The 14,682-nt window shown below is 47.9% G+C and overlaps 1 protein-coding gene across 3 annotated transcripts in view; it reads right to left on the bottom strand.

Annotated features, from left to right (window-relative positions):
- Positions 1-1,125: 1,125 nt before the first annotated feature.
- LOC106613355 (protein-tyrosine sulfotransferase 1) overlaps positions 1,126-14,682 on the bottom strand; it is a 102,792-nt gene continuing 89,235 nt past the window's right edge. For 2 of the 3 annotated variants that reach the window (XM_045724862.1, XM_045724861.1), the window contains exons 4-6: positions 4,285-4,335; positions 3,506-3,541; positions 1,126-1,919 (exon numbers count right to left, since the gene is read on the bottom strand). In XM_045724862.1, the coding sequence (XP_045580818.1) occupies positions 1,878-1,919; positions 3,506-3,541; positions 4,285-4,335 (129 nt within the window). In that variant the 3' untranslated portion in view covers positions 1,126-1,877. The remainder of the gene's footprint in view (positions 1,920-3,505; positions 3,542-4,284; positions 4,336-14,682) is intronic. The other variant, XM_045724863.1, reaches the window with a different exon arrangement.

Here is a 14,682-nt window from a genome sequence, read left to right as displayed (position 1 = left end):
TGTTCTCTCATTTCTGATGAATTAGAAAATACAACTTTCATTTCCAAATGATGTTTTGAAAAAGGCCAACGTTTGAATTGCAGGAGTGTATTGTATGTAAAAGGACGTATCGATTGACTTGAATGTAATGTATTACTATAAAAAATATATATATTGTTCCTTATTATTAAAATATTTTAATTACTGGAGGTGGCCATGTCTAGATGTTCATTACTGGAAGTAGGTCATTGTAACTCGTTTTAAACATATATGTTACGTCCCAACTGGCACCCCATTCCATCTATACACTGACCGTACAAAACATTAAGAACACCTGCTCTTTCCATGACAGACTGACCAGGTGAATCCAGTTGAAAGCTATGATCCCTTATTGATGTCACATGTTAAATCCGCTTCAGTCAGTGTAGATGAAGGGGACGAAACAGGTTGAAGAAGGATTTCTAAGTCTTGAGACATGGATTGTGTATGTGTGCCATTCAGAGGTTGAACGGGGCAAGACAAAATATTTAAGTGCCTTTGAACGGGGTATGGTAGTAACTTGCCAGGCGCACCGGTTTGAGTGTGTCAAGAACTGCAACGCTGCTGGGTTTTTCATGCTCAACAGTTTCCTGTGAGGATCAAGAAAGGTCCACCACCTAATGGACCTTCAGCCAACTTGACAGGCAACATGGGCCAGCATCCCTGTGGAACGCTTTCGAAGTCCATGCCCCGAGAAACTGAGGCTGTTCTGAGAGCAAAAAGGGGTTCACAACTCAATATTAGGAAGGTGTTCCTAATATTTTGTCCTCTGTGTATAGTGAACTAATTAATGCCAAGGGCCATAACTAATGCTCTATGAAGAACATACGATGAGACGCTGAGTGCTTTCTCATCCCCCTGCTTGAATGAACACGGTTGCACCGATCACGTTATTGATTTTAAGATAGCTATGGCTAAAGTTAGGTGAAGTTTGTAGTGGCTGTTTACAGTAAACTGAAATATGGATTCCATTCTCCCCTGACCCATAGACAACTTTCAGTCTGAGAAACCGTCAAATTTAGATTTTCCTGTTATTTTCTTCCTCCATTGCCGTGGTTTAGGGCCATAATACCATCTCCGTTAACAAAAAAAAAACCAAAACACACGTTACAAAATGCCATCTTTATCACTGTCAATACTTAACTAGGATCTTGTACATCACAGTACCCATGGAATTGCACAATACAAAGGCATGAAAAACAAAATGAAACATTAAAATAGATATAGCATCTTCAAAAAGCTAAATTTCATCTATAAATACTGTACTTTTTTTAGATTTACATTTTAAGTCCACTGTAGTTTCTTACAACAGAATCACAGATTTTTATATAGCCAGGAGAAAACCATAAAAACTACAAATCCAGATGAGCATGGTGTGACAAGAATAGTGTTGCAAAATTCTGTCAACTTTTCCTCAAATTTCCAAGGTTTTCTAGAAATCCTAGTTGTAGGATTACAGATTTCTTGCTGAACTCAGGAATCTTCCAACTGGGATTTCTGGAAAATCTAGGAATCTTTTTGAAATTTACCAGAATTTTGCAGCCCTAGACAAGAAAGAAACATCAACATCAACATTCTCTGGTCACCATTTTGTGACAAACACGTTAGTTTACAGTACAACACCAAAGGCCAAACGAGTTCTTCAAGCCGGGGTGGTCCGGTCCCCACTGACACAGGCCAACGTGTGTGTGTGTGTGTGTGTGTGTGTGTGTGTGTGTGTGTGTGTGTGTGTGTGTGTGTGTGTGTGTGTGTGTGTGTGTGTGTGTGTGTGTGTGTGTGTGTGTGTGTGTGTGTGTGTGTGTGTGTGTGTGTGTGTGTCCATGGAAGAGCACAGAGGTCCCCAAAAGATGGTGCTGAATTTATTGGATGTCTTCCTCTGTCCATCGGTGCCTTGTCTGGCTCTGAAACACACACAAAACACAGCGTTAGAAGTCTCACACAGACAGACACTGTATTTCACAAATCAATGGAAACTACCGGAAAGATTATGAATGCATCCCACGTGGAACCCTATTCCCTGTGGGGGTGGAGAGCGAGGGAGAGGTGGGGGTGGAGTGAGAGAGAGGGAGGAGTGGGGGTGGAGAGAGAGAGAGGGAGAAGTGGGGGTGGAGAGAGAGAGAGAGAAGTGGGGGTGGAGAGAGGGAGAAGTGGGGGTGGAGAGAGAGAGAGGGAGAAGTGGGGGTGGAGAGAGGGAGAAGTGGGGGTGGAGAGAGAGAGAGGGAGAAGTGGGGGTGGAGGGAGAGGTGGGGGTGGAGAGCGAGGGAGAGGTGGGGGTGGAGAGCGAGGGAGAGGTGGGGGTGGAGAGAGAGAGGGGAGAAATGGGGGTGGAGAGAGAGAGAGGGAGAAATGGGGGTGGAGAGAGAGAGAGGGAGAGGTGGGGGTGGAGAGCGAGAGAGAGAGAGGGAGAAGTGGGGGTGGAGAGAGAGAGGGAGAAGTGGGGGTGGAGAGAGAGAGAGGGAGAAGTGGGGGTGGAGAGAGAGAGGGAGAAGTGGGGGTGGAGAGAGAGGTGGGGGAGGAGAGCGAGGGAGAGGTGGGGGTGGAGAGAGAGGTGGGGGTGGAAAGCGAGAGAGAGGTGGGGGTGGAGAGCGGGAGAGGTGGGGGTGGAGAGCGGGAGAGGTGGGGGTGGAGAGCGGGAGAGGTGGGGGTGGAGAGCGGGAGAGGTGGGGGTGGAGAGCGAGGGAGAGGTGGGGGTGGAGAGCGAGAGAGAGGTGGGGGTGGAGAGCGGGAGAGGTGGGGGTGGAGAGCGGGAGAGGTGGGGGTGGAGAGCGAGGGAGAGGTGGGGGTGGAGAGCGAGGGAGAGGTGGGGGTGGAGAGCGGGAGAGGTGGGGGTGGAGAGAGAGAGAGGGAGAAGTGGGGGTGGAGAGAGAGAGAGAGAGAAGTGGGGGTGGAGAGAGAGGTGGGGGAGGAGAGCGAGGGAGAGGTGGGGGTGGAGAGAGAGGTGGGGTGGAAAGTGAGAGAGAGGTGGGGGTAGAGAGCGGGAGAGGTGGGGGTGGAGAGCGGGAGAGGTGGGGGTGGAGAGCGAGGGAGAGTTGGGGGTGGAGAGCGAGGGAGAGGTGGGGGTAGAGAGCGGGAGAGGTGGGGGTGGAGAGCGAGGGAGAGGTGGGGGTGGAGAGCGAGGGAGAGGTGGGGGTGGAGAGCGAGGGAGAGGTGGGGGTGGAGAGCGGGAGAGGTGGGGGTGGAGAGCGTTGGGAGAAGTGGGGGTGGAGAGAGGGAGAGGTGGAGCAGGACATGAAGGGGTTAACATCAGAAGCTTACTGATAACTGCTGTTTTCTAAACCCATACCAGATGTTAATCAGTGCTGGAATTGATCAAGAAGGAAAATGGCTAGGAGGGAGGGGAGGGGGGGGAGGGGAGAAGGATTAGTTTATTAAGGGTATCCTCCAAAAAATACCTGTTCCCTATGTAGTACATCACTTTAGATCAGGACCCAGATAGGGAATAGGGTGCCATTTAGGATTTAAGCTATGATTGGGTTATGGTACCCACCTGTGGCAGGTTAGGCTTCTCTGGAGTCTTCTGAAGCTGGAGAGAAGAAGAAGAAGAAGATAGACTTTTGTTAGACTTGTGGGTATTATGGGAATTCTCTGGTCTGGGACTGGAGTAGGAAGGATGGTTCATCTGCTTCTCCTAACTGGGGTTAGGTTTCTCTGGAGACTTCTGAAGCTAGAGAGAGAAGATGGCATTATGGGAATTCTCTGGTCTGGGACTTGAGTAGGAGGGATGGTGCATTATGGGACTGTGTGTTGTAAATCAACGTTTGTGTTAAAAAAGTATGAACGGTTGAAAGAAGTCATTCATCATGGCTCTGTGCAAAAAAATTTACAAAAAAACCTTTACAAAATCAGTGTTCACTAGCTGTTGCTGGCAGCATGTCATGTGTGCTCGCTGCCACACGGTGGCAGTAGTACTCTTCCCGAAAAACAACACATCAGTTCAGTGACAAATACAAACAGGGCCGACAGGAGACAGACAATGTGGTTAGCTCACGAACCTCTAATGTGAGAGGAAGCGTTCCAAAAACACGAACACAAGGTGAGAAATGAGACCGGACAACAACAGTCAGACTACAGTACAGCAGACAGAAAAACCTAGTCATAGACAGCATGTCATCATGACCAACAACAACAAAAACGAGACAAGAGAGAAATTCATAACTAAAAGCAGATGGAAAAATTGTAACCAGATTTCCAATGAACAGCGGCCACCATTTTGCCACTAATATAGATAGCTGCAGAACAGAACTACAGGCAGAATAGTTACTGTACCTGAGATTGTTCTCTTAGAAACTCAGGTAGCTGAAATTCACCTTTAAAGACCTGGAGAAAAAAAGGACTGGGTTTAGAGGCTAGGTAACATTTAAAGTCCTGGGAACACAAAGGACTGGGTTTAGAGGCTAGGTAACATTTAAAGTCCTGGGAACACAAAGGACTGGGTTTAGAGGCTAGGTAACATTTAAAGGCCTGGGAATACAAAAGGACTGGGTTTAGAGGCTATATAACATTTAAAGGCCTGGGAACACAAAAGGACTGGGTTTAGAGGCTAGGTAACATTTAAAGGCCTGGGAACACAAAAGGACTGGGTTTAGAGGCTATATAACATTTAAAGGCCTGGGAACACAAAAGGACTGGGTTTAGAGGCTAGGTAACATTTAAAGGCCTGGGAACACAAAAGGACTGGGTTTAGAGTCTAGGTAACATTTAAAGGCCTGGGAACACAAAAGGACTGGGTTTAGAGGCTATATAACATTTAAAGGCCTGGGAACACAAAAGGACTGGGTTTAGAGGCTAGGTAACATTTAAAGGCCTGGGAACACAAAAGGACTGGGTTTAGAGGCTAGGTAACATTTAAAGGCCTGGGAACACAAAGGACTGGGTTTAGAGGCTATATATCATTTAAAGTCCTGGGAACACAAAGGACTGGGTTTAGAGGTAAATTATGTAAAGGAACACATGGGCAGAAGATCCAGATCTCCAGACCTTCCATCTCTATCAAACTACAGATCTAGTGCAAACTAAACTAAAGAGTATGTGACTTAAAACCCAGATGAAACCTAAGGACTGAAACAATTTGGTTTTGACTTTCAACAACAAAGAAGCACTTTCATCAACTTCCACCGTTCTCCAAGAGTTGACGGATTTTCCTCGTTACCTAAGATTATTCCACGCCACGTGATTCAAATTTACTCCTGATATCAATCAATTCTAACGCAGTCTCAGCTCCAGAGTGAATGTATAAATGATCCACTTCCTCTCACTAAGTCCAGCAGAATGAGCTAAGCTCTAGAGTGAATGTATAAATGATCCACTTCCTCTCACTAAGTCCAGCAGAATGAGCTAAGCTCTAGAGTCAATGTATAAATGATCCACTTCCTCTCACTAAGTCCAGCAGAATGAGCTAAGCTCTAGAGTCAATGTATAAATGATCCACTTCCTCTCACTAAGTCCAGCAGAATGAGCTAAGCTCTAGAGTCAATGTATAAATGATCCACTTCCTCTCACTAAGTCCAGCAGAATGAGCTAAGCTCTAGAGTCAATGTATAAATGATCCACTTCCTCTCACTAAGTCCAGCAGAATGAGCTAAGCTCTAGAGTCAATGTATAAATGATCCACTTCCTCTCACTAAGTCCAGCAGAATGAGCTAAGCTCTAGAGTCAATGTATAAATGATCCACTTCCTCTCACTAAGTCCAGCAGAATGAGCTAAGCTCTAGAGTCAATGTATAAATGATCCACTTCCTCTCACTAAGTCCAGCAGAATGAGCTAAGCTAAGAGCAGTGTAGCTTTAACACTGTTGTTCTGATTGACTGGTATGTGTTTTTCCATGGCTAAGGAAACATTGACAGCTTTCTGCGACAGGTCTGGCTAAGGAAACATTGACAGCCTCCTGCGACAGGTCATGCTAAGGAATCATTGACAGGTCATGCTAAGGAAACATTGACAGGTCATGCTAAGGAAACATTGACAGGTCATGCTAAGGAAACATTGACAGGTCATGCTAAGGAAACATTGACAGATCTGGCTAAGGAAACATTGACAGGTCTGGCTAAGGAAACATTGACAGGTCTGGCTAAGGAAACATTGACAGGTCTGGCTAAGGAAACATTGACAGGTCTGGCTAAGGAAACATTGACAGGTCTGGCTAAGGAAACATTGACAGGTTTGGCTAAGGAAACATTGACAGGTTTGGCTAAGGAAACATTGACAGGTCTGGCTAAGGAAACATTGACAGGTCATGCTAAGGAAACATTGACAGGTCTGGCTAAGGAAACATTGACAGGTCTGGCTATGGAAACATTGACAGGTCATGCTAAGGAAACATTGACAGGTCTGGCTAAGGAAACATTGACAGGTCTGGCTAAGGAAACATTGACAGGTCTACCTAAGGAAACATTGACAACCTCCTGCGATAGGTCTTGGCATGTTAGTGACTTAGAAACTCAGTATTCAGTACACATGTAAGTAAGTCCTTCCCCCTGTCTCAACGATGGGGAGAGTGTTTGACTGGGGACTTGGCACAGTATTCAGAGATGACAATAGAGAGAAGAGAGAGAGAGGAAGAGAAGAGAAAGAGGAAGAGAAGAGAGAGCAAGAGAAGAGAGAGGAATAGAAGCGAGAGAGAGAGAGAAAAGAGGGTGATGAGTTAGCCAGTGCCGAAGCCCAGAACAGCAAAGACAGGGGGAAGAGAGGGAGGAAGAGAAAGAGGCAGACAGACTAGAGAAAGACAGACAGACAGTATACAGAGAGACAGACTACAGAGCATAAGAGTGAGAGGTAGAGGTAGAGCAGGGCATGAATGGGTTATGGTTAGCCTGGTGACTGTTGACATACAGTAGGAAGCAGCCAACATGTCGACATCTGGCTGACGGAGAATTTCAAAGTACCGTGTCCACAGAGGGACAACATCAGAGAGAGAGGAGGCAGATGAGGAGAGAGAGAGAGGAGGCAGATGAGGAGAGGTAGAGAGAGGAGGCAGATGAGGAGAGAGAGAGAGGAGGCAGATGAGGAGAGAGAGAGAGGAGGCAGATGAGGAGAGAGAGAGAGGAGGCAGATGGGGAGAGAGAGAGGAGGGAGGGAGATAAGGAGAGAGAGGAGGCAGATGAGGAGAGAGAGAGATAAGGAGAGAGAGGAGGCAGATGAGGAGAGAGAGAGAGGAGGGAGGGAGATAAGGAGAGAGAGGAGGCAGATGAGGAGGGAGGGAGATAAGGAGAGAGAGGAGGCAGATGAGGAGAGAGAGAGAGGAGGGAGGGAGATAAGGAGAGAGAGGAGGCAGATGAGGAGAGAGAGAGGAGGCAGATGAGGACAGAGAGAGAGGAGGCAGATGAGGAGAGAGAGAGAGAGAGAGAGGAGGCAGATGAGGAGAGAGAGAGAGAGGAGGCAGATGAGGACAGAGAGAGAGGAGGCAGATGAGGACAGAGAGAGAGGAGGCAGATCAGGACAGAGAGAGAGGAGGCAGATGAGGACAGAGAGAGAGGAGGCAGATGAGGACAGAGAGAGAGGAGGCAGATGATAACAGAGAGAGAGGAGGCAGATGAGGAGAGAGAGAGAGAGGAGGCAGATGAGGCAGATAAGGAGAGAGAGAGAGAGAGAGAGAGAGAGAGGAAGGAGGGAGATAAGGAGAGAGAGGAGGCAGATGAGGAAAGAGAGAGAGGAGGGAGGGAGATAAGGAGAGAGAGGAGGGGAGAAGGGAAGAGAGGAGGGGAGAAGGGAAGGAAAGGAGGGGAAGGGGAAGAGAGGAGGGGAGAAGGAAGGAAAGGAGGGGGGAGGGGGTTCAGTGTGAACTCATATCCTGGCTTCCACTACTGGCTTTGCAGTGTGTGTGTGTGTGTGTGTGTGTGTGTGTGTGTGTGTGTGTGTGTGTGTGTGTGTGTGTGTGTGTGTGTGTGTGCATTGCTATGTCTCGGCTGGTCGCACGGCCTCATTCTAAGATGAAGACTCTCCTGTCTAAATAAACTCCTGACCCAGGAGATGAAGACTCTCCTGTCTTGGATAAACTCCTGACCCAGGAGATGAAGACTCTCCTGTCTAGATAAACTCCTGGCCCAGGAGATGAAGACTCTCCTGTCTAGATAAACTCCTGGACCAGGAGATGAAGACTCTCCTGTCTTGGATAAACTCCTGGTCCAGGAGATGAAGACTCTCCTGTCTTGGATAAAATCCTGACCCAGGAGATGAAGACTCTCCTGTCTTGGATAAACTCCTGACCCAGGAGATGAAGACTCTCCTGTCTAGATAAACTCCTGGTCCAGGAGATGAAGACTCTCCTGTCTAGATAAACTCCTGACCCAGGAGATGAAGACTCTCCTGTCTTGGATAAACTCCTGACCCAGGAGATGAAGACTCTCCTGTCTAGATAAACTCCTGGCCCAGGAGATGAAGACTCTTAAACACTTTTTCATCCAAAAACAGTGAGTAGCTAGACAGACAGACAGACAGACAGACAGACAGACAGACAGACAGACAGACAGACAGACAGACAGACAGACAGACAGACAGACAGACAGACAGGAGGAAGTTCTGAGTAGCTAGACATGACAGACAGACAGGAGGAAGTTCTGAGTAGCTAGACATGACAGACAGGAGGAAGTTCTGAGTAGCTAGAATGACAGACAGACAGGAGGAAGTTCTGAGTAGCTAGACATGACAGACAGGAGGAAGTTCTGAGTAGCTAGAATGACAGACAGACAGGAGGAAGTTCTGAGTAGCTAGACATGACTGGCAGGTGGAAGTTCTGAGTAGCTAGAATGACAGACAGACAGGAGGAAGTTCTGAGTAGCTAGACATGACTGGCAGACAGACAGCGGTAACAACCTCTTCTGAACATGATTCCAAACTAGAACAGAACACTGTCTGCTTTTCCATATGTTCTGGTGTGTTACTGTATTTAACATGACCCTGCGTCAGGCTGTGACCAGGGAGGTGTGTTACTGTATTTAACATGACCCTGCGTCAGGCTGTGACCAGGGAGGTAGGTTACTGTATTTAACATGACCCTGCGTCAGGCTGTGACCAGGGAGGTAGGTTACTGTATTTAACATAACCCTGCGTCAGGCTGTGACCAGGGAGGTGTGTTACTGTATTTAACATGACCCTGCGTCAGGCTGTGACCAGGGAGGTAGGTTACTGTATTTAACATGACCCTGCGTCAGGCTGTGACCAGGGAGGTGTGTTACTGTATTTAACATGACCCTGCGTCAGGCTGTGACCAGGGAGGTAGGTTACTGTATTTAACATGACCCTGCGTCAGGCTGTGACCAGGGAGGTGTGTTACTGTATTTAACATGACCCTGCGTCAGGCTGTGACCAGGGAGGTGTGTTACTGTATTTAACATGACCCTGCGTCAGGCTGTGACCAGGGAGGTGTGTTACTGTATTTAACATAACCCTGCATCAGGCTGTGACCAGGGAGGTGTGTTACTGTATTTAACATAACCCTGCGTCAGGCTGTGACCAGGGAGGTGTGTTACTGTATTTAACATAACCCTGCGTCAGGCTGTGACCAGGGAGATGTGTTACTGTATTTAACATAACCCTGCGTCAGGCTATGACCAGGGAGGTGTGTTACTGTATTTAACATAACCCTGCGTCAGGCTGTGACCAGGGAGGTGTGTTACTGTATTTAACATAACCCTGCGTCAGGCTGTGACCAGGGAGGTGTGTTACTGTATTTAACATAACCCTGCGTCAGGCTGTGACCAGGGAGGTGGGTGTGTTACTGTATTTAACATAACCCTGCGTCAGGCTGTGACCAGGGAGGTGTGTTACTGTATTTAACATAACCCTGCGTCAGGCTATGACCAGGGAGGTAGGTTACTGTATTTAACATAACCCTGCGTCAGGCTGTGACCAGGGAGGTGTGTGTGTTACTGTATTTAACATAACCCTGCGTCAGGCTGTGACCAGGGAGGTAGGTTACTGTATTTAACATAACCCTGCGTCAGGCTGTGACCAGGGAGGTGTGTTACTGTATTTAACATAACCCTGCGTCAGGCTGTGACCAGGGAGGTGTGTTACTGTGTTTAACATAACCCTGCATCAGGCTGTGACCAGGGAGGTGTGTGTTACTGTATTTAACATAACCCTGCGTCAGGCTGTGACCAGGGAGGTAGGTTACTGTATTTAACATAACCCTGCGTCAGGCTGTGACCAGGGAGGTGTGTGTTACTGTATTTAACATAACCCTGCGTCAGGCTATGACCAGGGAGGTAGGTTACTGTATTTAACATAACCCTGCGTCAGGCTGTGACCAGGGAGGTGTGTGTTACTGTATTTAACATAACCCTGCGTCAGGCTGTGACCAGGGAGGTGTGTTACTGTATTTAACATAACCCTGCGTCAGGCTGTGACCAGGGAGGTAGGTTACTGTATTTAACATAACCCTGCGTCAGGCTGTGACCAGGGAGGTAGGTTACTGTATTTAACATAACCCTGCGTCAGGCTGTGACCAGGGAGGTGTGTTACTGTATTTAACATAACCCTGCGTCAGGCTGTGACCAGGGAGGTGGGTGTGTTACTGTATTTAACATAACCCTGCGTCAGGCTGTGACCAGGGAGGTGTGTTACTGTATTTAACATAACCCTGCGTCAGGCTGTGACCAGGGAGGTGGGTGTGTTACTGTATTTAACATAACCCTGCGTCAGGCTGTGACCAGGGAGGTAGGTTACTGTATTTAACATAACCCTGCGTCAGGCTATGACCAGGGAGGTAGGTTACTGTATTTAACATAACCCTGCGTCAGGCTGTGACCAGGGAGGTGTGTTACTGTATTTAACATAACCCTGCGTCAGGCTATGACCAGGGAGGTGTGTTACTGTATTTAACATAACCCTGCGTCAGGCTGTGACCAGGGAGGTGTGTTACTGTATTTAACATAACCCTGCGTCAGGCTGTGACCAGGGAGGTGTGTTACTGTATTTAACATAACCCTGCGTCAGGCTATGACCAGGGAGGTAGGTTACTGTATTTAACATAACCCTGCGTCAGGCTGTGACCAGGGAGGTGTGTTACTGTATTTAACATAACCCTGCGTCAGGCTGTGACCAGGGAGGTGTGTTACTGTATTTAACATAACCCTGCGTCAGGCTGTGACCAGGGAGGTGTGTTACTGTATTTAACATAACCCTGCATCAGGCTGTGACCAGGGAGGTGTGTTACTGTATTTAACATAACCCTGCATCAGGCTGTGACCAGGGAGGTGTGTGTGTTACTGTATTTAACATAACCCTGCGTCAGGCTGTGACCAGGGAGGTGTGTTACTGTATTTAACATAACCCTGCGTCAGGCTGTGACCAGGGAGGTGTGTGTTACTGTATTTAACATAACCCTGCGTCAGGCTGTGACCAGGGAGGTAGGTTACTGTATTTAACATAACCCTGCGTCAGGCTGTGACCAGGGAGGTGTGTGTTACTGTATTTAACATAACCCTGCGTCAGGCTATGACCAGGGAGGTAGGTTACTGTATTTAACATAACCCTGCGTCAGGCTGTGACCAGGGAGGTGTGTGTTACTGTATTTAACATAACCCTGCGTCAGGCTGTGACCAGGGAGGTGTGTTACTGTATTTAACATAACCCTGCGTCAGGCTGTGACCAGGGAGGTAGGTTACTGTATTTAACATAACCCTGCGTCAGGCTGTGACCAGGGAGGTAGGTTACTGTATTTAACATAACCCTGCGTCAGGCTGTGACCAGGGAGGTGTGTTACTGTATTTAACATAACCCTGCGTCAGGCTGTGACCAGGGAGGTGGGTGTGTTACTGTATTTAACATAACCCTGCGTCAGGCTGTGACCAGGGAGGTGTGTTACTGTATTTAACATAACCCTGCGTCAGGCTGTGACCAGGGAGGTGGGTGTGTTACTGTATTTAACATAACCCTGCGTCAGGCTGTGACCAGGGAGGTAGGTTACTGTATTTAACATAACCCTGCGTCAGGCTATGACCAGGGAGGTGTGTTACTGTATTTAACATAACCCTGCGTCAGGCTGTGACCAGGGAGGTGTGTTACTGTATTTAACATAACCCTGCGTCAGGCTATGACCAGGGAGGTGTGTTACTGTATTTAACATAACCCTGCGTCAGGCTGTGACCAGGGAGGTGTGTTACTGTATTTAACATAACCCTGCGTCAGGCTGTGACCAGGGAGGTGTGTTACTGTATTTAACATAACCCTGCGTCAGGCTGTGACCAGGGAGGTGTGTGTTACTGTATTTAACATAACCCTGCGTCAGGCTGTGACCAGGGAGGTGTGTGTTACTGTATTTAACATAACCCTGCGTCAGGCTGTGACCAGGGAGGTGTGTTACTGTATTTAACATAACCCTGCGTCAGGCTGTGACCAGGGAGGTAGGTTACTGTATTTAACATAACCCTGCGTCAGGCTGTGACCAGGGAGGTAGGTTACTGTATTTAACATAACCCTGTGTCAGGCTGTGACCAGGGAGGTGTGTTACTGTATTTAACATAACCCTGCGTCAGGCTGTGACCAGGGAGGTGGGTGTGTTACTGTATTTAACATAACCCTGCGTCAGGCTGTGACCAGGGAGGTGGTGTTACTGTATTTAACATAACCCTGCGTCAGGCTGTGACCAGGGAGGTGGGTGTGTTACTGTATTTAACATAACCCTGCGTCAGGCTGTGACCAGGGAGGTAGGTTACTGTATTTAACATAACCCTGCGTCAGGCTGTGACCAGGGAGGTGTGTTACTGTATTTAACATAACCCTGCGTCAGGCTGTGACCAGGGAGGTGTGTTACTGTATTTAACATAACCCTGCGTCAGGCTGTGACCAGGGAGGTGTGTTACTGTATTTAACATAACCCTGCGTCAGGCTGTGACCAGGGAGGTGTGTTACTGTATTTAACATAACCCTGCGTCAGGCTGTGACCAGGGAGGTGTGTGTTACTGTATTTAACATAACCCTGCGTCAGGCTGTGACCAGGGAGGTGTGTGTTACTGTATTTAACATAACCCTGCGTCAGGCTGTGACCAGGGAGGTAGGTTACTGTATTTAACATAACCCTGCGTCAGGCTGTGACCAGGGAGGTGTGTTACTGTATTTAACATAACCCTGCGTCAGGCTGTGACCAGGGAGGTGTGTTACTGTATTTAACATAACCCTGCGTCAGGCTGTGACCAGGGAGGTGTGTGTGTTACTGTATTTAACATAACCCTGCGTCAGGCTGTGACCAGGGAGGTAGGTTACTGTATTTAACATAACCCTGCGTCAGGCTGTGACCAGGGAGGTGTGTTACTGTATTTAACATAACCCTGCATCAGGCTGTGACCAGGGAGGTGTGTTACTGTATTTAACATGACCCTGCGTCAGGCTGTGACCAGGGAGGTGTGTTACTGTATTTAACATAACCCTGCGTCAGGCTGTGACCAGGGAGGTGTGTTACTGTATTTAACATGACCCTGCGTCAGGCTGTGACCAGGGAGGTGGGTGTGTTACTGTATTTAACATAACCCTGCGTCAGGCTGTGACCAGGGAGGTGTGTGTGTTACTGTATTTAACATAACCCTGCGTCAGGCTGTGACCAGGGAGGTGTGTTACTGTATTTAACATAACCCTGCGTCAGGCTGTGACCAGGGAGGTAGGTTACTGTATTTAACATAACCCTGCATCAGGCTGTGACCAGGGAGGTGTGTGTTACTGTATTTAACATAACCCTGCGTCAGGCTATGACCAGGGAGGTAGGTTACTGTATTTAACATAACCCTGCGTCAGGCTGTGACCAGGGAGGTGTGTGTTACTGTAATCAACATAACCCTGCGTCAGGCTGTGACCAGGGAGGTAGGTTACTGTATTTAACATAACCCTGCGTCAGGCTGTGACCAGGGAGGTGTGTTACTGTATTTAACATAACCCTGCGACCAGGATGCTCTGAGAGGAGAGGTCATTCTTCAGGGAGAGTCACTGAGCTCTGCTTGTCAAACCACCACAGGCTTGGCACCAACCTGCTGGATGGATTTCTCTGACCCAGCCACGAGGCTCGAGGTGCCTGGTGTTGCCCTGCCCTTTGGCTCCCTGTGGGTGTGGCTGCCTGACTGTCTTAGCTGGTGCCTGGTAATGCCCAAATAGAGATATATATATATATAATAAGACAGACAGACAGACAGACAGACAGACAGACAGACAGACAGACAGACAGACAGACAGACAGACAGACAGACAGACAGACAGACAGACAGACAGACAGACAGACAGACAGACAGACAGACAGACAGACAGACAGACAGACAGAGAATTTTTTTCCCCCACCGTGGCACAGCCTCACCCAGGGTACAGTTCCAGGATATATCCCAAATAGCACCCTATTCCCTATATAGTGCACTTCTTGTGACCAGAACCCATAGGGAATAGGGTGCTATTTGTCTAGCTACTCATATATATATATATATAATATAAACCCTCTCTCTGGTCTCAAGGTCTGTTGGATCACTAACGAGTATCGCGATACTGGTACTTTTAACCTGAGGTAATGTATAAAGAACCACAGTCAGTTAAATGACAGGTCTGACTTTAGAGTGGAATTAATGATTTAAAGAAGCCCAAATAGCACCCTATTCCCTATATAGTGCACTACTTTAGACCAGAGCCCTATTCCCTATATAGTGCACTACTTTAGACCAGAGCCATATTCCCTATATAGTACACTACTTTAG

The sequence above is a fragment of the Salmo salar genome, chromosome ssa09 (assembly GCF_905237065.1).
Source record: "Salmo salar chromosome ssa09, Ssal_v3.1, whole genome shotgun sequence".
NCBI classification, from domain to species: Eukaryota; Metazoa; Chordata; class Actinopteri; order Salmoniformes; family Salmonidae; genus Salmo; species Salmo salar.
This window is presented reverse-complemented; position numbering and strand designations above follow the sequence as displayed.